This window comes from Cibotium barometz, chromosome 31, assembly GCF_041138505.1.
Source record: "Cibotium barometz isolate CiBa-2024 chromosome 31, ASM4113850v1, whole genome shotgun sequence".
Classification (NCBI taxonomy): Eukaryota; Viridiplantae; Streptophyta; class Polypodiopsida; order Cyatheales; family Cibotiaceae; genus Cibotium; species Cibotium barometz.
The window spans coordinates 9,328,024-9,353,790 of record NC_141076.1 but is presented as its reverse complement, the minus strand read 5'-3'; the positions used below and the strand labels follow the sequence as shown (position 1 = coordinate 9,353,790).

The window sequence follows — 25,767 nt, the reverse complement described above, 5'->3', positions numbered from 1 at the left end:
GCACCGTGCCTTTTAGACTCGAGGGTGGACCTTGTAAATTGAGGACGAGTCCAGATAGAAATGGTGGCATGCATAAGTCATGCGTTCAAATGGTGACATGCATAAGTCATGCGTTCAAATTTAACCACACTTATAGAGAAATCTTTGACTTCTTGTGTATATAATCCAAGGCAAGTAAGCTAAATCATTTTATCTATCCTAAATCACATTTTTTTTTTTGTGGGAAACTTATATTTTTGATGCTAGCCCAATCTAGACATGTGTGTGTGTTTTGCGATAGTGTGCAAGAACGCATGACCATAATAAGGAGGAAGATACAAAAAATCCCCCTCCCCTTTGCTCATGCTTGTGCTCCCCTCATCATCCCCTCCCAAGTTAAATTTTGAACAGTCATCGTGCTTGTTTTTGGGAAGTTTTGATTGTTAAATACATGCAAAAATTACAGAAGGTGATCAAAAAACACACTACTAGAAGGTCAACGTGTAAAGTTGAAGGCATTCTTGTCACTTTTGAAGCCTATGGTCACTTGTCACAAAAGGCAAGCCTGGTCCGCTCTTCACCTTCTTTTAAAGATCAAGACATAGAGACACTGGCTAGCCTTTGAGACATAGCATGCCTCCTCACAGTGTTATTGCTCTCCTCATGAGAGAGAGATTAACGTTTACAAGAGGCCAAAGTGGCCTATGAGACAAAAAGTACCAATACATCCAAAACTCAAGGAAGCTAAATGTCCCGAGTAGAAAATGAAAAGCATAAACTGAAAAACAACTAGCTATAACATGTGGCCAAAGAGGAATTAGTGGCATGATACAACTACCAGAAAAAGGCATATTTGATAAAAGTGTGGAACTGGAAAAATGGTAGGCTATGGGAAACAATTGAGATAGACTCATCCCATAATGTCTCGCATAGGTCGATCTAGTATAGGCAGGCTAAAGCGCCGAGGTTGTGCCGCATGATGTCATGCCAATATTACCTGTATCCTCTGATAATGTCTCGGTTGGCCAGTGGGTCGTGGACGCTGTGCTCTACATAGCTCTCCAGCTTTGTCTAGGGTGACTCCTCGTGGTGGTTGTGTGGGCCCAGTCGACTCGTGGTCAATGGTGCGCAGGGTGGGTGCTACTCTGAAGAAGTCGGTAAGGGTGCGCTGGCCTGTGTCTCGGATATGTCCCCCCTGTTTGTTGGAGCGTAGGATGTGGTCTCGGTGTCTGTGCAGCTAGAGGAGAAAAAGCCCAAGGCAACATTGGTCTGAGTAGTCCATCACCATGAACAATGGCGAGAGAGAGAGAGAGAGAGATCTCCCACTATGAGTTGCATGCCTTGTGTAGAGCATGAGAGATATTGACAAAAAGTGACACGTACTTTCTTAAGAAAGCATGATTAGCTTCTCTCGAAAGGGAGATTCAATCAATGTGAATAGACCTTTGATCTGCATGGAAAAACCTTTGAGAAAGAAGAACATTCTAGAAGCCTTTGAGAAATATTTGGGATGCATGTGAACTCTCTCTAAACAGCTGCACCTTCTTTATGGCGATTAGGACCTTTGGGTTACGCTGCACATTCTTCAGGGTTACGCCTTTGAAGAGGTGCTTACAAAAAATTGAAAGAATCAAGAGAAGGCACAAGCCTCGTCAGTTTTGCAGCGCGTCGGTTCAGACATGTCCTCCTCCGTTACTCGCCACAGGCTCCAGAGGGAGAGCGAGCTTAGGGTTGAGGTCGGTTGGGAGTCCACCATTCGCCTGCAGGTCATCGATGGCACTGCTGAGATCTTCGGCACCGAGCTGCCCCCTCAGTTCAAGCTCACCTTCACGGCCGGCCTCAAATTCGCAGTAAGCCCCTCCCCTCCCCTCCATTTTCCGTCGGCATTTAACGGGAAAACCCTAACTCGTGGAACTGTGCAGACATACATCCTTTGAAACCTAGAAGTGCAGAAATACCGGATTGAAACCCTATTTTAAGTGCAGAAATTATTCGTAATTTATGAAACAAACAGGAACTCGGTACAGAAGCACACAAGGAAACCCTAAGCCGTTGAAGAAACTGTATACAGAACCCTAAGTTATGGAGGAAACTTCAGAAACACATAAAGTAACCCTAATTTATGGAGCAAACAGGGACTGCTCATGAAAATCTTAAGTACAGGAATAAGTAGTAGGAAGAAAGCCCTAGCGTTGTGGAAGTACATAAGAAAACCCTGAGAATCCCTAGTCATGGAACATACAGTGATTACTTGCAGAAGTACAGAAGGAAACAGAAGTACTGTAGCGAACATGAACAATTCAGACATTTTTTTTGTTGACGTACATCAGCAAGAACTACCTGCTCATAAAAGGTTCCTGTTCACAGAAGGGTGCCCGGTGCCCCGGCCTGCCATGTGATTGGGCAGCCTCAACTCCTGCCCTTCTGCTGGACAAGGGCTCAGCCCTTTGCTTCTGTCAGAATCTGTCAGAGATCTGTTCCAGTCTGCTTGCTGTGAAGCCTTCCTAAGCCTTTTTCCTCATGAAATTTTTTGACTTTGTGTAGGGTTTGGTCTGCCTTTGATGGGATCAAAGAACACTTTTTTGAGCTGGAAGCTGAAGTTTTCTTGAAATATTCGTATAAGAGCTTTCTTGGCACACAACATGCTTGAACCGGAAACAAACTTTATTTATATGTTTTCTGTTATGTTGTAGATCTTTACTTGGGATGGAGCCACAGTGGAGATAGAGGGATCGGCAGAAGCTTATGTTGCAGACGAGGTAATTATGTCAATGCCTAGGCATCTCAATCATGAGTCATGAACTTGTTGCGACTTGCCGGTTTTTGCCAAATCATGTTTTTGTGGCGTTATTTCATTCATTATCTTTACATTGTTTTGGAACTTTGTGTTGTTAAAGTAGACTTTCAAATCCCACTGCAAACAAAGTCTTGCTGGCTTTCTTGTGCTCTTCAATTCATTCTGTTAAAGAAAAAATGAGGGGAAGTTTGAGGTTCAAAAGGGCCTTGGAAGGGAGGGATTAGTCTCCCAAATTTTGAGGGTAAAATGGCAATAAAGTCTAGGTACAAGACCATCATGTCATTTGTGGTAGTTTTGAGGAGACAATGGACTTTTTAGACATATGGGACGAAGATTGCTAGACAGATTTGAAGGGTAACATATCCTCTTGAACTATCATCAAGGGCCTCATAACCTAGTGGTACTCCCTATGTGGGGGTGTGGGTTCGAATCCTACCAGTGCACGGCCTGCTTTCATTTGTGTTGTATGGGTACCATGCTATGTCACACGTGTCGCAGTGCGCTTCGGGCCTCGGCTACAGTTCCACTGTGTGCGATGCACTGTATGCGCTGTATGCACGCACTGGTCTCCTCTATGCCCAACGCCCCTCTGTCAATGGTCGGGTGCTCAGCAATACCAGGACAGTCCTTGGTTTTTCTCTTGTTGATGTGGTTTTTTGGCCTGGGGGGTAGGGGGAATATAAATATAGGACTGGTTCGTACATGCTTACTTCCTATTGGATCCAGTTGTCATTAACTTAACCACATTTTTGAAGAAAGGGGCCCCTTCTTATACCGATCCTATATAACAATAGTCTACCTTTCTAGTACAGATGTCCTAGTATTTACGTTATGCTATGGATGTCAAGTATGAAGCTTAATGATTGCACTATGTTGAAAGTGCTCTCCTCTTTTTTGTTAGCCAAAACAACTTTATCCCCTCTTTCTTGTTAACAGCAAAGTTACTCTAGTGTTTTCTCCAATGCTGAGAACTTCTCATGGCTCTCTTCGTGCAACTGTATTTTGCTGCTTTTTCGCGGATATTGCTGTTTGCCACTCATAAGGCAACCAGTTTGTGAGCGGGGGAGAGTAGGACAGGTGTCTGGTTTGTGGGCGACATGGCATTCATTGCCTGGTGTCAGGGTGAGATATCTTGTGTGAACTCAAAACCTGAGAGGTGAATACATGCTTAATTATGCTGCTCTGTATGCCAGTGGTACATGCACTGTGAAAGCTTGAGTGGTAAGGCATGCAGCAAAGTCTTTCTGTGCATTACCTCTACTTTAGTTCAATTGAAAGAGAAGTGGAAGAGAGAGAGTACGCTCTGACACAGTTTTGGGTTCCAGTTACCCACTGAGGGCTCCCACCTTTGAACTTTTGCTGTGTTTGCAACTTTGCTCTACTGCTCAAGTTAAATTGAGTACAATAAATAGGACCTGACGTGTCCTAAATGTAGAAGTTGACCCCATGATATGCAGATTGCCTTCTTCTTTGCTGAACTGACTGTGGGAATGAATTCTGGGCTGAACAGGAGGCTGGACTGCTTACTTGAGTAGGATTTGTACACAAGCAGGCTGCCTTCTGAGTGATGAAGATCTGAAAGACGGAATGCAGGCTGAACAGCAATGCACCGAGCAAATCGCAAGGCTGCCAATGATGTGGAGACTGCTGCAAGAAGCAAACTCAAGCTTTTTTCTGTGGGTTGGGCTGATTTGCATTGATAACTGGCTGCTCCTGTGATGCAATGGTTGCTTGATGCTAGATGCTTGAAGTGGGAGGGGAGGGGTGTCACGTGCATCCCGCACTTGGATGCCACGTAGACATTTCTGTACAAGAAGGTGCAGGACCTGGGATGGTGAACTGGTCCCATGTGAGCCCAGTCTGGGACGAGTCAGCCAGGGATCCATCTCAGTCGTTCGAGGTCAGGTGTGCATTGTCCTGCACATGAGTCCAAGGTCAGGTGTGCACTGTCCTGCACATGAAACAGTGCCAGTCCGCGCTGTGAGTCTCCCTCTAGAACGATGTCAGTGGTTCTGTGTATCTGGTATGGTACCGGATGCCAGATCACTGAGTAGATTATGTTTAGGACAAGGGGCCAGCCCATAGGACTACCCCAGATCACTGAGTAGATTATGTTTAGGACAAGTGGGCATGGGAATGGTGTAGAACCACCCCCATGAGGGCCAGGAAGGCCCAGGCTGAACCCACCAGCCATGGAGGGGCTGTAGGACAGCCCTAGGGCACAGATAAGGCAATCTCCAGGAGATTACAGCCTTTAGATGGTTGTAGGGCATGTATGGGGCAGCCCATACAGGCTGCCCAGCCTTGGGATTGTGGACAAAAGTGGTGTCCAGCCAATCAGAAGCAGGCGCATCACTTTCAGCCTGTTAGGAAAAAAAGGTAGTATTTTTTGGGATTTAATTCAGCATTTATTGCTGAATTTCACCAGTCGTGGGACATAGCTTCTTTTTTCAGCTGGCCGACTGCTCCTCAGGAGGAGTATAAATAGTGGAGGCCATAATCCCATCATTCATCTCAGTTTTCACCAAGTGCTCAAGCCAATCAAGGGCCAGTCAAGCCAAGGAGATTGCCAAGCAAAGAGGTGGACTTCTGAAGGTCAAGGGCAGGATTTTCCAGCCAAGAAAAGGTCAAGTTTTCTGTATTTGTTTTCAGATTTACATCATTCTAATAAAGCAAATACACCATCCGTGTTGGGGGCCCTACAGAGGGTAATTGGGACCCAATACTGTGTCCTCTCCATCTCCCCCTTCTCTCTCTATTTTTTCTGCACATCTCCTTTCAGTTTGTGCGTTAATTTCCGTCGCGAAAAGAGTGCTGATTTCTGAGTTTTGAAGTACCGATCCTTCTCCGAAGCTTCCGCATATTACAAGGGGTCTTTAATTGGGCCATCTGCCCTTGGTTAGCTGGAGAGCTTGCTTGACCAGCTGCCCAACCTTTCCAGACCTGGCCCCTGGTTGCCCAACTGTCTGGATTGTGTACTGCCTGACTGTCCTACACATGTTCAGGGCTCAGCACTTGGCTCAAAAGCTGCCTTGGTGGACAGTTGTACACTCCTTAACTCGTGTACAAAGTTGTGTGAGACTTCGCACAAGTACACTGTGTAGGACTTCGCAATCTGCCGATTGATTGACCTACTTGACCTACTGTGATGGCAATCAGCGACTTGTCTCACTGAATTGGGGCTCACAAAATGCTAAGTGCAATTTGTCCCACTGAATCAAGGCCCCATCTGCCCTTGGTTGGCTGGAGAGGTTGCCCAACCAGCTGCCCGACCTGTCCAACCTACCCAGACTTTTCCAGCCTGTCCACCATGGCTACCCAGCTGTTTGGTTTGTCTGCTGCCTGTCCACACATGCACAGGGTCTCACACTTGGCTGGAAAAGTTGATGGGGACAATTGTACACACTTCAACTCCATGTGGGTTAGAAAATTGTGTGACTTCGTACGAGTACACTGCGTAGGTCTTTGTAGTTGCGATTGATTGACCTACCTGTCAAACCCCCAGGGTCATCTATTGAGTCAAACCTGTTACAAGACACAAAACCTGCAAAACAAAGCCATAAACCGTGAAGGGGCAGGCCTGACTCACCACCCAACCATGACAGCCGTGGGCAAAACCCACAAGGCCTGGCTATCCCCATTGAGCCACGAGCTGAGCTAACTAGCAAGATGCATTGACCAGTCTACCCCATGACGTCCCATACCGCCATAGAGCTGTTAGAAGTCATCTCCTGTCTATTTGTATACACCAGGGCCTCTGTTGTGGGTGTGCCCGCCCGTATATCATTTTTCCACACTCCCCGTATTTTTTTTCCTATTTTTCCCATTTTTTCCTAGTGGCTGGAGGGCTGCCAGGTGATGCCAGGAGCACCCCTATGCTGGCCGACTGGACTTTCCTTAGTCGTGTGCATCTGGGCTGCTGGCCGACTTGTTCTGACCAGTCGTGGGCATCAGGCTGCTGGCCGACTGGTATTTTCTCAGTCGTGGGTTATTTTTCTCAGTCGTGGGCACCTTCTGGAGCTGGTCGACTGCTCACATGGAGATGTATATATTGCCCCTCAGCCCCCACCACTTTCTCATTCAGTTTTTCGGGATCTTGTGTATAGAGAAGAGTTTACACACCTATCTCTCTGTGTTTCTTGTGCTGATTATTTTCTGCAGTCTACTTGCTCCTGTCTACCCAAGTTTGGTTGTCATTTCCGTTGCATATTCTGACATGGTATCAGAGCCCTAGGCTCTAGGAGATCTTGGATGTTTTTCTGAGCAAGAGGGGGAGCAACAGGTTGCTGATCGGTGGACTGTTTCGGGCTGAACGGGAAGAGAAGGTGCAAGAGGAAGGCGGGCAAAGGGGCTGGACAGCCACTTGCATATTTTCTGATTTTCAGATTTTTTCCCACCCACCCACCCTTTCAGGTTACTCTTCGAGATGGCAGATTTACTAGAGATGGCTGAGAAGCACGTGAAGATTCCGACTCTCCCCACGTTCCCAGTGGATCGGCAGTTGGACGGGTCCAATTATGGCATCTGGAAGGTCATGATGGAGTCAGTTCTGGAGTCATATGATCTTGCTGATTTTATTATCATAGGGGTGCCACGGCCGGAAGCTGAGGAAGGGGAGTTATTATCGACGAGGAAGGACCGAGAGGCACAGGCACACATGTGGGACCGTGTCAACGCCAAGGTCCGGTCGTTTATATTCCTCAATTGCACACCACAGGTGATCAACCATGTGAAGCACATGACGCTGGCGAGAGGCATATGGGAGCACTTGGCTTCTTTGTGCAGATGCGGGTTATGAACCCTGCAAAGTCTTCGATGATGCGGGAACACATTAACAAGCTGCAGGCCCTTCAGCAAGAAGTCCTTCAAGCTGGGAAAGAGATATCATCCGAAGATATGGCCATCACGTTACTTTCTCACTTTCCTGGTCAGTATTTCGCTTTCTATTCCTCGTTGATCACGAGTGGCAGGCTCAGCACCATTACTTGGGAGGAGCTTGTGCCAATGGTCTTGGACCAAGAGGAACGTTTCACGAACCCTCCTCACGGCGGAGGTTCGGAGGCCTTAACTGGCCAACGGTCGAAAGGCCGTAATACCAACAAGGCCAAAGGGAAGGCTTCACCGGAGAAGTCTTCTGAGAAGAAGCCTGATCCAGAACGAGAGAAGCTGAAGGCCGAAAGATCGTGTAATGATTGTGGCGAGAAAGGCCACTACTGAAGGAAGTGCCCTAAGCGGACAGGGAAGAGCGCTGATTCCTCAGCCTCAGCTGCGAAGACTCCGGCATTTGTGCACTTGGAGATGGTGGACTCCGATGCTTCATCATCTTCGAGCGAGGAGGCAGTTGGCTTCACCGCAAAGGATACCCGGGAATGGATTCTCGATAGTGGTGCTTCCAGGCACATGACTCCATCCTGTGACTTCTTCCTGGATCTGAAACGGCAGTCAGGTCGTATTTTTATTGGCGATAACTCCACTATTCCGATACATAGTGAGGGCCGGGTGGAGATTATTCCCGACGGCAAGGGGGGCAAGCATGCTTCCCGTGTTCTTTATGTCCCTGCTCTGGGCTTTCATCTTTTGTCAGTGCATGAGGTATGCAAGACTGGCTTTCGGGTGGAATTTGAGGAGCATTCAGTTGCTCTAAGGGACCGTGAGACAGGCAAAGTTGTTTGGGAAGGCGGTGTGGAGAATGGCATCTACAAGCTCTCTGCACTCTCCTCAGTGATGACAGGCTCTCAGGTCGGAGATTTGTGGCACTTTCGTTTTGGCCACTTAAATGTGGATGCTTTGCGGCGCGCCTTCCGGGACCAGATGGTGGTTGGCTTGCCAGATGTTGGTAATAGGCAAGGACGCTGCAGTTCTTGCATATGTGGTAAGTAGCACAGGGAATCCTTTCCGAAGCAGGCTTCCAGGCGAGCTTCGAAACCATTGGAGTTGATTCACACTGACTTGTGTGGACCAGAGCAGATACCATCCTTGGGAGGATCTCTCTACTTCATGCTGCTTGTTGATGATTGTACCAGATTCACGTGGGTCTACTTTCTTTCCCAGAAGGACCAGGCTTTTGCTCGGTTCAAGGATTGGCACGTGATGGTGGAGAAAGAGTCTGGATTTCAGGTCAAGACTCTCAGGGCTGACAAAGGAGGTGAATTCTCCTCGATTGTATTTTTTCGGTTTTGTGCAGATCATGGCATCAAGAGGGAATTGGCCAATACCGGATCGCCTTCGGAGAATGGAGTTGTTGAACGTAAGAACATGACTGTGGTGGAGATGGCGAGGACCATGCTGGAGCATCGTGATCTTCCTCGTCCACTTTGGGGTGAGGCTGTGGCAACAGCTGTCCATACCATTAACCGCTCTCCGACGACTTCTGTACCCCATATGACTCCATTTGAGGCATATTTTGGCAGGAAACCCGATGTCTCGCACTTCCGTGTCTTTGGGAGTGACGCGTATGTACATATTCCGAAGAAGCAAAGGGGGAAGCTTGACTCCAAGTCCCGCAAGCTAGTATTTGTGGGGTATAACTCTCTTTCCAAGGGATACAGGTTGTATGATCCAGAGAGGAACGAGATTGTTGTCAGCCGGGATGTGGTCTTTGACGAGCATGTTCCAGCATCCACTGTCGAGGAGCCGCCACTTCTTGGAGATCCAGAGGAGTCTGATGATGATTCCCAGTATACTACTCCAGTTGATCCACCTCAGTCATCACAGGAGGTTGAGCCCGCAGCTGGAGCTGAGCCCCCGCGATCACAGGAGGCTCCACGATCTGTTCGAGTACCTAGGTGGTTGTTAGACACCCTTCGGGAGTCAGGTGTCACGGAGCTACCCTCCGAGTGGACCACAGAGGACGGCCCTCGAAGATCACATCGAGTCCGAGATAAAAGCAACAAGGCGGAGCTTCTTCAGGTGAACTATGCTCTGATGTCTCGTATCATGCGGGATAAAGAGCCCACTTCCGTAAAGGAAGCCCTTTCACAGGATACTTGGAGGGAAGCCATGCAGGTGGAACTTGACGCCATCGAGAAGAACAACACTTGGGAGTTGGTACCGAGGCCGTCGAAGTGGTCAGTCATTGGTGTCAAATGGGTCTTTAAGACCAAGTACGCGGCTGATGGGTCGGTGGACAAACACAAAGCCAGGCTCGTGGCTAAGTGTTATGCCCAGCGGCCAGGCATCGACTACGAGGATACCTTTGCACCGACAGCGCGGATGACCACGATTCGAATTGTTCTTGCCCTTGCTTCTTCTCAGAGGTGGCCCGTGTACCAGATGGATGTAAAATCGGCGTTCCTTAATGGTGACCTGCAGGAGGAGGTGTACGTTGAGCAGCCTCCAGGCTTTATTGTTCCAGGATCGGAAGGGATGGTTTACAGGTTACGTAAGGCCTTGTATGGTCTTAAGCAGGCTCCGAGGGCTTGGAATCAGAAGATTGATTCATTCTTTATTCGGACTGGATTTCAGAGATCGGTTGCAGATCCGAACCTGTATCTCTTTCGGGAACGCGGCATGGTCACACTTATCATCCTTTATGTGGATGATCTCATTCTCACCGGCGGTCATGTGGAGCACATTGGAGTGACGAAGGCTACCTTGTCAAAGGAGTTTGAGATGACCGACTTAGGCTTACTCCACTCTTTTTGGGATTGGAGATCTGGCAGACCCAGAGGGGGTTTTTCGTCTCTCAGCAGCGGTATGTTCATGAGTTGCTTGAGGCCTTTGGGATGGAGAACTGCAAGCCTATTACTTCGCCGATGGACCCGAACACAAAGTTAACCGTTACAGATCCTTGTGAGCCAGTTGATGCCTCGCAGTGCCGGAAGTTGGTTGGTTCATTGATCTGGTTGTTGAACACCAGATTGGACTTGAGCTTCTCCGTGGGGCTGTTGAGCTCTTTTATGCAGACGCCATTGAAGACTCATTGGGACGCAGGATTGCGGATCTTGCAGTATCTGCAGAGTACGAAGGATCTGGGACTCTTTTACACAGGAGGGAATGGAGTCAAGCTCCAAGGTTGGAGTGACTCAGATTGGGGAGGAGATCCAGACACGAGGAGATCTACTTCAGGATGCGCTTTTACCCTCGGCTTAGGAGTAGTTTCTTGGAGCAGCAAGAAGCAGCCAACTATTGCCCTTTCTTCGACAGAGGCAGAGTATCGGGCTGCTTGTGGTGCTGCTTGTGAGGTTGTATGGCTGCGGAGGCTGCTAGGCGAGATGGGGTTTCCACAGAGGGAGCCCACAGTCATCCAGTGTGATAACCAGAGTTGTATAGCTATTGCTCGGAACCCGGTTTTCCATGCCCGGACCAAGCATATAGAGATACAGTATCACTTTGTACGTGAGAAGATCTTGGCGGGTGACATCTTGCTTCTTTATTGTTCGACGGAGGACAATGCGGCGGACCTCTTCACGAAGTCTCTACCTCACGCTACGCTCAGGCGGCACTCCAACTCCCTGGGGTTGGTTACACAGCCAGGAGCTGAGAGGGGGTGTTAGAAGTCATCTCCTGTCTATTTGTATACACCAGGGCCTCTGTTGTGGGTGTGCCCGCCCGTATATCATTTTTCCACACTCCCTGTATTTTTTCCCTATTTTTCCCATTTTTTCCTAGTGGCTGGAGGGCTGCCAGGTGATGCCAGGAGCACCCCTATGCTGGCCGACTGGACTTTCCTCAGTCGTGTGCATCTGGGCTGCTGGCCGACTTGTTCTGACCAGTCGTGGGCATCAGGCTGCTGGCCGACTGGTATTTTCTCAGTCGTGGGTTATTTTTCTCAGTCGTGGGCACCTTCTGGAGCTGGCCGACTGCTCACATGGAGATGTATATATTGCCCCTCAGCCCCCACCACTTTCTCATTCAGTTTTTCGGGATCTTGTGTATAGAGAAGAGTTTACACACCTATCTCTCTGTGTTTCTTGTGCTGATTATTTTCTGCAGTCTACTTGCTCTTGTCTACCCAAGTTTGGTTGTCATTTCCGCTGCATATTTTGACAGGAGCTACTTCGTGGGCCTTGAAACTACTGCCGGCCTTGGCTACATGAAGCAGGTGCACGTCTGCACTAGATCCAGGCTCTTGACCGCAGAGCTCTCGCATAGCCTCGCGAGACTCTGACTAATTGATTGACCCTGGCCACCCTTTTATAGGCTCTTGGCCGGTCACTGGGCGTCCACATATGCATAGTTGCATTCTGTACCCGTACTCATCCGACGTGTACCTTCAGTACTTTTCGTACGACTCCATACGGACCGTACCTCGTACGGATAAGGTCTTCGTACTAAATATGAGGTTCAATGTACAACACTTATATTTTAGTCAGTGGTCATTGCTCAATAGTTAATAGTTTAGTTTTCATTTCAGTATTACCATTGTCTTTCATGCTATTTTTGTATGGATGCTAGATATTTCTTATTTTACATACATACATAGTAAAAAACGTGAACTTACTTATTAAAGTACTTATCTTGATGCGTACTTGACGTACTCGTACCGTACATGTACCATACCGCACCGTATCTAAAGTACTCAACCACTATGCACACATGAGTGCCCGCGCGTCAGTCCATCCCTAGCCCAGCCCGCCAATTTGCTTGCCTAGCTCCAAGCTACCCCAAGCCTCGAAGCTAGTCTTGTGTGCGTGCTGCACATGGTAGAACATGGCATACCCTAGGGTCGCCTTGTGAGGCAAACTTGCTACAAGACCCAAAACTTGCAAAACAAAGCCATAAACCGTGAAGGGGGTGCAGGCCTAACTCACCACCCAACCATGACAGCCGCGGGCAAAACCCACAAGACCCGGCTGTCCCCATCGAGCCATGAGTTGAGCTAACTAGCAAGATGCACCGACCAATCTCCACCCCATGACATCCCATACTGCCACGGAGCTACCCTTGCGGGCCTCGAAAGTGCTGCAGGCCTCGACTGCATGAAGTAGGTGCACGTCTGCACTAGATCTAGGCTCCTGACCGTAGAGCTCTCGCACAACCTCGCGAGACTCTGACCAACTGACTGACCGTGGCCACCCTTTTATACGCTCTTGGCCAGTCATCGGGCATCCACACATGAGTGCCCGCCCGTTAGTCCATCCCTAACCTAGTTTGCCAATTTGCCTGCCTAGCTCCAAGCTACCCCAAGCCTCGAAGCTAGTCTTGTGTGCGTGTTGCATACGGGAGAACATGACATACCCTAGGGTCACCTCGTGAGGCAAACCCGTTGCAAGACTCACAACCTACAAAACAAAGCCATAAACCGTGAAGGGGATGTAGGCCTGACTCACCACCCAACCATGATAGCCGCGGGCAAAACCCACAAGACCTGGCTATCCCCACACCGGCTGAGCTAACTAGCAAGATGCACCGACCAGTCCCTACCCCATGACATCCCATACTGCCACGGAGCTACCCTCGCGATGTCAAATGTTACATGCGGAAGCTTTGAGATGCTTCTTTCAGCCCTAAACGCCATCTAGAACATGCTGATGCAAAAACGCAAACAAAAGGGAGAGTATAGAGAGAGGTGGCTGGAAATTCAGTATTTCATATGGTACAAAAAGGTACATAATCCCTTGCAGCCATTATTGGGCACTGATGACGTTAGTGGGGATGTCATAGTATCTAGTCCATACTATGCATAATGGAGTTGATAGTTATATAGTCTTGTGGGTTGACTACCATGAGTATATAACATGCACGTTCCTAAAAGGTGAATTTGGGCATGTTCCTGGATTCATCTAGGTATATAATCCCTTGCAGCTGTGTGGGAGAAGGAAGAATTAGGTTAAGAGATTCATGTGGGAGACATACACAGAGAAGAACAAGGTAGAGAGAGAGAGAGAGAGAGAGAGAGAGAGTTGTGGGGATAAGACAACTCATGAGGCATGAGTGTGTGACTCCCCTATCACACATGTATATTGCACTAGTACACATAGTGCACTTAGTACATTAAAAGTACTAAGTGTACTATGTACTATAACTTATGGGCTTGTACACACTATAAAGGTGGGCATAACACCTTTACCCCAACAACCTCCCACTTAAAGGCAAAGTGCCCTTAAGTAAAGGAAAAGAAAAATCAGCATGTACATGATAATATACAAGGCCATATCAAGGCTGAAACTGGCCTCATCCAATGCCCATCAAGTGTCTGCAATGAGCAAACCGCTCCGGAGGCAAACTCTTTGTCAACAGATCAGCCGGGTTGTCATCCGTATGAATCTTAACAAGCTGAATTTGCTTGTTCTCTATCACCTCTCTGATGAAGTGATACTTCACATCCACATGCTTCGTCTTTGCATGAAAGACAGGGTTCTTTGCCAACTGGATGGCACTCTGACTGTCACAATGCAACAGTGGAATATCCCCTGTATAACCCAAATCAACCACTAACCAAGATAGCCATAATGCCTCCTTGCAAGCCTCTGTGGTTGCAATATACTCGGCCTCTGTAGTAGATAAGGCTGTGCGCTTCTGCATCCTGGATATCCATGACACAGCACCTCCTGTGAATGTAAATACATAACCGGTAGTAGACTTCCGGTTATCTGGATGACCGGCATAATCCGAATCCGTGTAACCATGCACTAATGCATCCTATTTGCCAAAGCAAATGCACATATCCTGTGTGCCCTTCAGGTATCTCATGACACCTTTCACTGCTTCCCAATGCTTCTTGCCAGGGTTGGCCATGTATCTAGAAACCACTCCCACTGCAAATGCAATGTCCGGCCTAGTAGCAACCATGGCATACATGAGACTGCCACAAGCTGAAGCATACGGAATCTTGGCCATATCAGCCCTGTCTCTATCCGTCTGTGGGCTGTCCATAGCACTGAGTTTCACATATGGAGGCAAAGGAGTACTAGTCTTCTTCCCCCCGTCCATATCGAACCTCTGCAAGAGTTTGCCAATGTATTCCTTTTGAGACAAATACAACACATGCTGATTTCTGTCCCGAAGTATCCGCATACCCAAGATGTGATTTGCATCACCCAAATCCTTCATATCAAAGGTTTGATGCAGCCTCTGCTTCAAGGCATCCATCTCCTTACGAGATTTCCCGGCAATCAACATATCATCAACATACAAAATGAGAATCAATAGACTGCCATCCAAAGCTTTCTTGGTGTACAAGCAGTGATCTATGTCACTTCTCCTGAATTTCTGTGATTTCATGAATGTATCAAATTTATGATACCATTCTCTTGGTGCCTGTTTGAGCCCATAAAGACTCTTTTTCAGCTTGCATACAAGCTTCTCCTTTCCACTCACTGCATAACCCTCTGGCTGCTGCATATATATCTCCTCATGGAGATCACCGTGAAGAAAAGTAGTCTTCACATCCATCTGAATCAAGTCCAGATCATCATGCGCAACCAAAGCTAACACAGCTCTAAGTGTGGTCATTTTGACCACTGGAGAGAAGATCTCATCAAAGTCCACACCATATTCCTGCTTGAAGCCCCTGGCTTTGTATCTTGGCTTTGCATCTGATGCAACTTTGAGCCTGTATACCCATTTGCATGGCAAAACCTTCTTGCCTGCAGGCAAAGGCACCAACTTCCATGTTCCATTTTTGTGCAGAGAATCCATCTCTGACTTCATGGCACGCTCCCATAGAGCCTTGTCTGCCCTCTGTAAAGCCTCCTTATAACATGAGGGCTCCCCACAGTCAGTAAGCATCAAGTAGTCAACCCCTGGAACAAACCTGTCAGGGGCTCTGGAGGGTCTTGTGGACCTCCGTACCCAATGACCATCATTTGCAGGTTGCTGTCCAGCCTGCATATCACCCATTGGTGGCTCCTGTTCCATGCCATAAGGCTGAAAAATCATGCCCGGTATCTCCTCTAAGTGTGGTATATCCATAGGGATATCTTCTGCCATCTCTGGCTGTCCATTTGGACCATTTTCAGCACCATTTAAGGGCTGGTTTTGCTGCTGTAATGGCTGATTTACAGCCCTTGGTTGTTGTCCATGATGTCCATCATCATCAAAGATGACTCTGCCAGGCTCCTGTTGCCTTGCAGGCTCCTTATACATGCATGTTTCATCAAAAATGACATCATTGCTGCGTATAATCTTTCTATTTATGGGATCCCAAAGTCTATACCCCATTTCACCTCTGTCACCATATCCTAGGAATATGCATTTGTGAGACTTAGGATCAAGTTTGGTGCGCATTTCCCTGCGTATGTGCACGTACGCAACGCAACCAAACACTCTCAAGTGCTTGTATGACGGAGGCTTCCCTGTCCATACTTCCTCTGGCACTTTCCCACCAAGCCTCGTGTTAGGTGACCTGTTTATAAGGTGAACGGCTGTCATAACAGCTTCAGCCCAAAAACCATGAGGTAATGCAGCATGTGACAACATAGAACGGACCTTCTCCTGAATGGTCCTGTTCATCCTCTCTGCTGTCCCGTTTTGTGGAGGATCATAAGGAGTAGAGAGCTCCCTCTTGATGCCTTTAGCATCACAAAAGTCCTGAAACTGTTTGGACATATACTCTCCACCATTGTCGGAACGCAAAGCCTTCAGTGTTTTGCCAGTTTGATTCTCAACATGAGCAACAAACTTCTGAAACACTGAGAATGTATCACTCTTCAAGCGAAGAGGATAAACCCACACCTTGCGTGTGGCATCATCTATAAAAGACACAAAATATTTTGCCCCTCCCAAAGAAAGCTGAGGCATCTCACATACATCTGTATGCACAAGCTCTAACTGAGCATCTTTCTGTCCAAGAGCTTTCTTGTGGGGGCACTGTAGTTGCCTACCATATATACAATGCTCACAAAACTGAAAACTTGAAAACTTTAGAGAAGGCAAGTAACCCAAACGAGACAATTGCTCCATTCCCTTGACACTCATGTGTCCCAACCGGCTATGCCACATAGAGATTTCCGGCAGCTCGGTTGCATTTACATTAGCATGGTGACAAACACTTGCATGCATAAAGTAAAGAGTGTCCACCTTAGAGCCTCTGGCAACAACCAGTGAGCCCTTACTAATTTTCCACTTTCCACTACCAAATGTGGTAACATAATCAGCATCATCAAGCTGTCCAGTAGAAAGCAGATTCTTCTTGATCTCAGGCACATGCCTGACATCATGGAGCATAATCTGTGAGCCATCTGAAAATACAAGCCTCACATCACCTCTGCCAAGAATCTTGCATGCATGGTTATCACCCAAATAAACCACTCCTTCATTGCCAGCAGTATACCTGACAAACAAGTCTCTGCAACCCGTGACATGAAAGGAGGCACCTGAATCAATGATCCATGAGGGCATACCATGACCACCTGTAAGAAGTGAATGGGCATCAAGTGAAGAAGTAAATAGGACCTCATCCTCACTGCCACCTGCATGTGACACATTGATTTCTTCAATCTTGACTCCACTTTTGCCCTTTGGCTTTACATCTTTGGCTTCATCTTTCTCTTTGTCTTTGCCTTTTCCCTTTTCTTTTTGATCATTTTTCCATTTGTAGCATTGCTTTTTAATGTGTCCTTTCTTGCCACAATAATGGCATTCCAAATCCTTTTTGGAGCGAGACTTGCTCCTTCCCCTTTCTTGGCTTTTCCCCCTTTGCTGGGATCTCCCACGTGCATTCATTGCATTGGACTTTCCAACAGAGTTGTTTTTCCTGTTCATCTCTTCTTGAAGAAGAGCACCCTCAACATCTGCATATGACAGCATAGCATGCGAATTGCTAGTGGCTGTCCTGAATGTGTCCCAACTCTCTGGCAAAGTGCATAACAGAAAAGTGGCTTTGAACTCATCGTCCATTGCCAACTTTTGATTTATAACTTGGCTGACAATACCATTAAACTCATTGAGATGGGCTGTCATAGATGCCCCTTCCTTCATCTGAAGACCTATGAGTTTCTTCAACCAATACACTTTGCTTGAGGCACTTTGCTGGGCATACAAGTCCTGCAATCTCTGCCACATTCCCCAAGCTGTCTTCTCTTCACGAATGCTGAAAAGTAATGAGTCTGACACAGACAACATGATAGTAGATCTTGCCAGCTCATCCATATCTTCCCACTCTTCAGCAGTAAGAGAAGCGGGCTTTACACCCCTTTCTTTGATAGGCTTGTGCTGCTTTTTCTGGAGCAACACATTGTAGCACTGGGTTTGCCAAATATCATAATTATGCGAGCCTTCAAGCTTCTTGATGTGAAGCAATGAAGAGCTCTCACCTGTGGTTGCCATAGCAAAATGCAACCTGTCAATGCCTGACTCCCTGCAAATGTGCAAACACTGCACCAAAAGCACACAAAGTGCTCACAGTTATTCTCCCAAAGTTTATCTCCCACTGCGGAAGCAAGAATGCAACTTTTCTCCCACTTTATGTGATGAAATCACTAAAATCTGGTTGCTGCAGATTTTGGACAGCACCTTAAATGTGCTCTGTTGCCCTTCCAAAGTACTGTACAGCAGTACCAAGTGCTCACCAATGATGTACCAAACCTGTACCGGCAAGTACAGCAGCTGAAATTGAACCTTTTGGTCACTCAAAACAGTGTACAACCATGCCAAAACTTGCACAAAGCTGTGCCAAATCTGTACCAGCAGGTACAATAGCAATAAATGCTCTCCTGGCTGTCCAAATGAGTGAAAATCAGACTTTTACAGTCCCGTACACTGCATACAACAGTCCCGAATAGAAATTGGGCAAAAGCCCCTTGACTGCAAGCTGATTTTTGAGGATTCAAGGCATAAATGTCTTGCCTGCTGCCTTGCCAAGCTCAACAAGCATACGAACTTGAAAAGCCCCTTGATTTAAGATCAATTTCTGATCATACATGGTACATTGACGCACATGAAGGCATCCAGAGTGTTCACGATGCTTCCCCCTGGCCACATATACATCCAAATAATGAAAGCCCCTTGATTTACAGGCACATTGAGTGCTTGTAAGGCATCAACACATTATCCACAGCATCAAATGCGATCGCCTGCATGCAAATCAACCCAATCGGCACAAAAGCCCCTTGATTTGCACTGCGATTTGCTGCAATTTTGCCCAAATGTGCGATTTCTCACATCATACAGCATGTATGAGTGCTTAATTGCACAATTACATCTAAAGCCCCAAATTTCGACATCCAATTTCCTGCAAATTGATCCTGATTGTGACCAATGTCACCCAATTTTGCCAATTTTGCTCAAAAATTGAGCAATTGGGCACCTGTACCTGCTCAATTGTTGATTGTACTTGCTCAATTGCAAATCCCAAAAAAAAATTGAGGAAAATACCTTGGTACTTTTCTGATTTTTCTCTGATTTGCAGGCGGGTTGATGAATTTGGTGCTGATGCTCCTGCTGTTCTGTGCAGGTGGGGGGGGGGGGCACTTCTTGCTGCAGAATTTGATGGCTGCTCCTACCACCACTTCGCACTACGGGTGACGGAGGGCTGGGGCAGTCGTGAAGAGCAGACGGGCTGCCTTGTGTATTCGCCTGCTTACGCTGCCTGCTTATGGTAAGCAGCCTGTGTTCGCTCCACGCTAAGGCTGAGTATAGACGCTTAGCGTTTAACACGCCTGCAGCAGTCGACGGGTTGCTCCCTTCGCTAATGGCCAGGCGCTGCTCACGATGTCACGGTTGCTGCGTTTGCCTTCGCCTATCCGCCTGCGTGTGATTCAACGCCCGCCACCTACTTCGCTTAGTAGCCTTCGACGCCTCCGACTATTAGCGCTACGGTTCTATCCGCCTCGTGGACCAGCCGACGACTAACGCCCAGCAGCCTTCGCTCACTTCAGTTCGCTGCTCCACGCTCAACGCCTGGCTTTTACGCTTTCGCTTCAGTTTCGCCTAGCGCCAGCCTACGATCGAAAGCCTTCGCCTAGTTGTATGCTACGCGTAGCTCTGCCTTCGCTCCACAGATCCAGCGCTACACGTGACGAGTCGCTCACGTAGCCACTTGTGACCACGCGTCTGCTGTAGGCGATAGCTTGGGGGCTAAGCTGCTGCGCCTGCCTGTGGTGTGCTTCAAAGTTGCCGCCACCTTCGCCTATTCACAAGCGCCATCACTGCCGATGCTTGCTATCAAGGAGAAGAGGGAAGAGGGAGGGATCACTAAGCTCTGATACCAGTTGTGTGGGAGAAGGAAGAATTAGGTTAAGAGATTCATGTGGGAGACATACACAGAGAAGAACAAGGGAGAGAGAGAGAGAGAGAGAGAGAGTTGTGGGGATAAGTCAACTCATGAGGCATGAGTGTGTGACTCCCCTATCACACATGTATATTGCACCAGTACACATAGTGCACTTAGTACATTAAAAGTACTAAGTGTACTATGTACTATAACTTATGGGCTTGTACACACTATAAAGGTGGGCATAACGCCTTTACCCGAAGGAAGAATTAGGTTAAGAGATTCATGTGGGAGACATACACAGAGAAGAACAAGGGAGAGAGAGAGAGAGAGAGAGTTGTGGGGATAAGTCAACTCATGAGGCATGAGTGTGTGACTCCCCTATCACACATGTATATTGCACTAGTACACATAGTGCACTTAGTACATTAAAAGTACTAAGTGTACTATGTACTATAACTTATGGGCTTGTACACACTATAAAGGTGGGCATAACGCCTTTACCCCAACAGCAGCCATGGATTGCCTTATGGAAAAGGCAGACAAACCCTATCCCTAGTCCTATGTCTAGACCCAACTCAACAAGGAGTTGAATGAGTAAAACAATGAGCAAAACCTACCTTTTATAGGCCTTGCACAGCCAGAGATCTGGCCGAATGCTGGTCGGCCAGCCGATTGGACCCAAACACAATAAATGCTAACTCCGACCTGCCTGATGCAGGCGACACAGTCTTTTCTTGTCCTCCATGCAGCCGATAGGTCCCTGAGTCCATTCTATTCCATCCCTTGTCTAAACTTGCACTCCATGCTCCAAAACATCTGGTTCTAATGAGTCTTTATCATGTTGCCTCCAGGATTAGCCCCTGAGATTAGCATGTACATGTGTGTGCACATGACATCCCCCTCTGCTAAACTTGATGACGGGATTCCAATCTACTTCTTGGATGACTGTCATCATCCCATTCTATTCCCGGAGTCCCTCTGTCATCCTTCCTACTCTGGCAACCTTTTCACTGAATGCCCGGCCCGGTCCCAAATCCACTCTAACTCTGAATAAGATCTATGCATCTGTTTCGTCCAGTCCCCATTCCGTTCTTGCCCTGTCTCTGAACACCGTCTTGGTCTTCATTCCTGAGAAATGAGTCTGGCACTCTCACTCCACCCCTTGGAGGATCATCCTCCCTTGGAACCGTTGCCCGAAAGCCTTTCCTAGCTCATAGGACTGCCATCCCCTTTGGGCTTTGTGGAACACCACCAACCAACCTCCTGGGAGCTCTTCCTGACTTGTGTTCCTTGCCTTGGGGCTTTGTGGAACACCACCAACCAACCTCCCGGGAGCTCTTCCCTTTCTTACTTGTGCACTTTCCTGTACCTTGGACATGTACACCTTCATATGGGACTGAACCAGGGTTTAGCCTTGCTGAGCCTGATGCTCTGATACCAATGTTACATGCGGAAGCTGTGAGATGCTTCTTTCAGCCCTAAACACCATCTAGAACATGCTGATGCAAAAACGCAGACAGAAGGGAGAGTAGAGAGAGAGAGAGAGAGATGGCTGGAAATTCAGTATTTCATATGGTACAAAAAGGTACATAATCCCTTGCAGCCATGGGCTGCCTTCTGGAAAAGGTAGACAAACCCTATCCCTAGTCCTATGTCTAGACCCAACTCAACAAGGAGTTGAATGAGTAAAACAATGAGCAAAACCTGCCTTTTATAGGCCTTGGACAGCCAGAGATCTGGCCGACTGCTGGTCGGCCAGCCGACTGGACCCAAACACAATAAATGCCAACTCCGACCTGCCTGATGCAGCCGACACAGTCTTTTCTTGTTCTCCATGCAGCCGACAGGTCCCTGAGTCCACTCCAGTCCATCCCTTGCCTAAACTTGCACTCCATGCTCCAAAACTTCTGGTTCTAGTGAGTCTTTATCATGTTGCCTCCAGGATTAGCCCCTGAGATTAGCATGTACATGTGTGTGCACATGACATCAAAAGTCCTTCAGTCTTGTTTGTCTTGTGCTCATATAATGGACACATATTCATGGAATTGCACAAGGCACATGCCCTGGCTGTTTATTTTAAGTGACATCTTTGAAATCTTGAATAATTCTTGTGGGTAGAGTGCTTTTTTTTTGGTCATTAGTTTTTGTACTTAGCATTTTTTTGATAAGACTTCCATTTTTACAACACAGGCCTGCTTTGTGGGCTTGATGGCATTGAGCATTGCAGACACCAATGGTGAGCTATGTGAACGTGCATGCAATATTAGAGCGTAGACGAGCTCGGGCCCGGGATGCAGCTGCTTCGATTGTCTCAACAGCCTCATCGATGCTACCTCCGGCAAGAAGACCTGAAGCTTTGGTACAATCACAGGTATGCTTTTTGGCTCTGTAATTTGTCAAGGAGTAGTAAATTTGTTGGCGTACATCACATTCGATATTAATTGCAACTTTAAAAACATGCTTGTTTACCCCAAGGCGTCTGTTGTAAAATAGGGACCACGAGTTATTGTGGTAGGACCTAGTGATTCTGGAAAGAGTAGCCTTACAAGGATGCTCTTGGGATGGGCTGCCAGGCAAGGTTGGAAGCCTACTTTTGTAGATCTTGATATTGGTCAAGGATCTGTCACTATTCCAGGCACCCTGGCAGCTACCCCCATTGAAATGCCCATTGATCCCGTTGAAGGCATTCCACTGGAAGTTCCGCTTGTTTACTTTTATGGGCATACCAATCCAAGGTATTAAATGTTTTCATGTGGTGTACCAACTTTTCTTGAAGTTCTTTGAGGCAATCTTACAAAACTCAAGATACTTGTCCTTTTCGGGCTGATCTGCAGTGCAAATACAGATTCATATAAAGCTCTAGTGAAAGAACTTGCACGTACTTTGGAAGTGCAATTTGCAGGAAATTCAGAGGCACGTGCAGCAGGGATGGTGATCAACACTATGGGATGGGTTGAAGGTGTAGGTTTTGAGGTGCGGCCGTCACCTTCTACATATTTATAGTTCTCGCTCAAATTTTGCTTCTTAGAGACAAGGCCTCTGCTTCTATTGTGAAGCTTCTTTTTCAAGCCATGTTTTTAAAGAGAGAATTCCCATGTATGTGAAGCTTGACGAGTTTTCTAATGGAGTCAAGGTTGCAATCTCTTTTTTGTTGATTAAGGCAAGAACCTTGTGACATAGTTTAATGTTGAATGTTGCAGTTGCTGCTACATGGGATTGAAAGTTTCAATGCAGATGTGATTCTAGTCCTTGGCCAGGTAACCTACTAAATCTCCATATCAACACGGGTTTTGTCGTGTGTATGTGCTGAAGATTTTATGTAGGGCAATCACAATTGGCTTGAAAGACCATGTTTCTGGACCACGCCAAACCAGTTGAGTGTTGCTTCCATACCTGCTGTGGAAGCAAAAGGCTTATTGATAATTATGACATGCCTGTTTGTAGGAGAAACTCTACAGCATGCTGCGGGACAAGTTTAAAGCCAAGCCTGGTGTGGATATAGTGAAGCTTCACAAGTCAGGGGGTGTGGTTGCACGGAGCTCCAAGTTCAGACAGCGGATGAGGAATGTGAGAACCAGGGTGAGTTTGAGAATTAATGTGCCTGTGATGGAAAAATCCTCTCTGTCCTCTTGTTTTAATCGTTTGCTTTGTGACAGGAGTACTTCTATGGCTTGTCCAATGACCTGTCTCCTCATGCTGCTTCTGCCAGTTTCAATGAAGTGCAAGTCTTCCGAATTGGAGGAGGACCACAGGCCCCTAGATCAGCGCTTCCTATTGGCGCAGAGCCGACAGCAGATCCTACACGTGTTGTGCCTGTTACGATTAGTCACGATCTTGTGCATTCAGTCCTTGCAGTCTCATATGCAAAAGAGCCAGATCAATTACTTTCTAGGTACATATATGCATTACTATCTCATGTAGCCTTTTAGCATGATGATGTCAAATTACTAAAAATGGCCATGATGATATGGTCTCTTGTTGAGTTCTGTGACTAACTCTGGTATGTTCTGCAGTAATGTTGCTGGGTTTATCTATGTAACAGAGGTAGATGTTGCACGGTAAGTTCCGTTTGATTTTCATCTCCCACATTACTTTGACTGTTGTTGTTTGAATGAATGATGTGTTTCCTTAGCTTATTTTGGTGTAATATGGTTATGCAGAAAAAGGGTGTCATATGTTGCCCCTTGCCCTGGTCCTCTACCAAATAACCTTCTTCTAGCAGGTTCTTTATTGTGGGTAGAGTGAGTCTCCCCGAGTATAGCTGCTGCACGTTTTCAAATTAGGTGACTTCATGAGATCGAGTGGAATTGATTTTTGATGAACTTACTCAGTGCAAAATTCACTTTCCAAACAGGTGATTTTTGAGATTGTTTGGAAATAATTCAATCAACACCAGAATTTGTTTGATCTGTATTACACAGGCTGCAGTTGTGATGAGCATTGAGTTTAGATTAAGCTACACCAGTAGAAACATCATGCAGCTGGTGTAATTGTAGCCTTTGGCCATTGCTTTTGAAAACAGAAGAGAGTCTCTTCTATGAAAAAGCTGGCTCATGGAGTGGAAGATTTGATTGCTTGTAGTATGTTGAAGGAAGTAGTTAAACTTGTTATTTTAGCAAAAATTTTACTCTGGTTTGTAGTATGTTGAGGGAAGTAGTTAAACTTGTTATTTTAGCAAGAGTAAAGGTACCATTTTATCGTTTGAATTTCAATCTATCGAAAGTTTACGTTGTAGAGCATACCTTCTCTTTCTTAGTGTTGAATATTACTAATCTCTATCAGAAGCTTTGCATTTAGGTGGCTTCTAGAGGGTTGCTTTGATGGGACGGGTATAAGCTGCATGTTTCAGCACTCTCCATTCTTAGGGCTTGTTGATTTTGCAAGGGAAGTTGCTTTACATTCCTTAACTGACAGGTGCCCCCCTCCATGCGCACAATAAAAGAAAGTTCAAATTTAAAGCCTTGTACAAAGTGAAGAGCCAAATGTCAAAGCACACGGTCTAAGCTTCAGTTGGTCTCCTACATCCTGACAATTGTAAATCAAGAGAGTTCATTACAGGGTGAAGTGCAGTGGTTTCTTCTTCAGGTCCTTGGACCTATTGTCTTTATCTGAAAAGGCAGCTGACCTTCAAGGAGGGTGCATAATAAGAAGATGCATTAGAGGGGTGGAAGATGCTACTGTTCTTACACCTTATCCTTAATTGAAAGATGGGAGGTAGTCGGCATAATGCTTATAAAGACACCACCTCCTTGTGTTTCTTGTAATCTAGCTAAAGCTACAGAGTTGCCAATGTGAAACTATTTCAGTTGAATTAACACTGGCAAAAGTGTGTGTACTTCCCTTTCGTATGCAAGTGTAATGCTGATCCTTTTTGATCGTGTAAGGTTCTTACACCGAAGTTGCATGTTTGCGTTGCATTACTTTCCAAAGTACCAGATTAAGCTGGCAGTTACATTGTTCGCTTCCAACTTCCCATTGAAAGAATGCTCTCTTATGTTTGAGTAGTATTAATAACCATTCACAGTGTACTCGATCGTCTGGGATGTATGTGGTTGTTCTTCTTTACTAACATAGCTTTGCTTGTATGTGTGAATGCAACCCTTCCCTCAACTTGTTCACTAGTCTCACGATGATGTTGGATTACTCAAGCCAGTCTGAAACACTGCTGTGATTTTGTAGTTACTCTCGTTATAAAGAGAGATGTATGGTCGAGGGTTCAACTTGCACTTTTTATACATGTCCAGTTGTGGATCAGTAGGATTCAACAGCGTGGCTCAACCCAATAGTTAATTGTGACAATTTAGCTAACCCATTCCTTGTAAAGCCAAGCAAGACATACTGTCAAAAACGTAGTATGAAAGCTTGTAGCCTAGCCATTGGTCCAACTCTTACG

General features: G+C 46.7%; 1 protein-coding gene across 4 annotated transcripts; it reads left to right on the top strand.

Moving 5' to 3' along the window:
* The first annotated feature begins 1,554 nt into the window (after positions 1–1,554).
* CLPS3 (CLP-similar protein 3) lies at positions 1,555–25,390 on the top strand. Of its 4 annotated transcripts, none has more exons than XR_015269937.1 (11): positions 1,555–1,829; positions 2,673–2,738; positions 22,102–22,245; positions 22,368–22,609; positions 22,709–22,847; positions 23,075–23,131; positions 23,319–23,453; positions 23,531–23,766; positions 23,888–23,932; positions 24,035–24,228; positions 24,789–25,390. XR_015269937.1 is itself a non-coding variant. In XM_086824705.1 (10 exons), exons 1-10 carry the CDS (start codon positions 1,659–1,661, stop codon positions 24,117–24,119), a joined length of 1,320 nt encoding a protein of 439 aa, XP_086680831.1. In that variant the 5' UTR covers positions 1,555–1,658; the 3' UTR covers positions 24,120–24,496. The 4 variants fall into 4 exon arrangements, 2 of the variants coding, with proteins under 2 accessions (XP_086680831.1, XP_086680832.1); XR_015269938.1 differs by having other exon boundaries at positions 1,593–1,829; positions 22,065–22,245; XM_086824705.1 differs by lacking the exon at positions 24,789–25,390 and having other exon boundaries at positions 24,035–24,496.
* Positions 25,391–25,767: the final 377 nt, after the last annotated feature.

Coding starts and splice junctions, on each gene's coding strand:
- CLPS3 (XM_086824705.1), top strand. CDS start 1,659: ATGTCCTCCTCCGTTACTCGCCACAGGCTCCAGAGGGAGAGCGAGCTT. Junction 22,246..22,367: donor AAGCTTTGGTACAATCACAG/GTATGCTTTTTG, acceptor GTTGTAAAATAG/GGACCACGAGTTATTGTGGT. Junction 23,933..24,034: donor ACAGAGGTAGATGTTGCACG/GTAAGTTCCGTT, acceptor ATGGTTATGCAG/AAAAAGGGTGTCATATGTTG.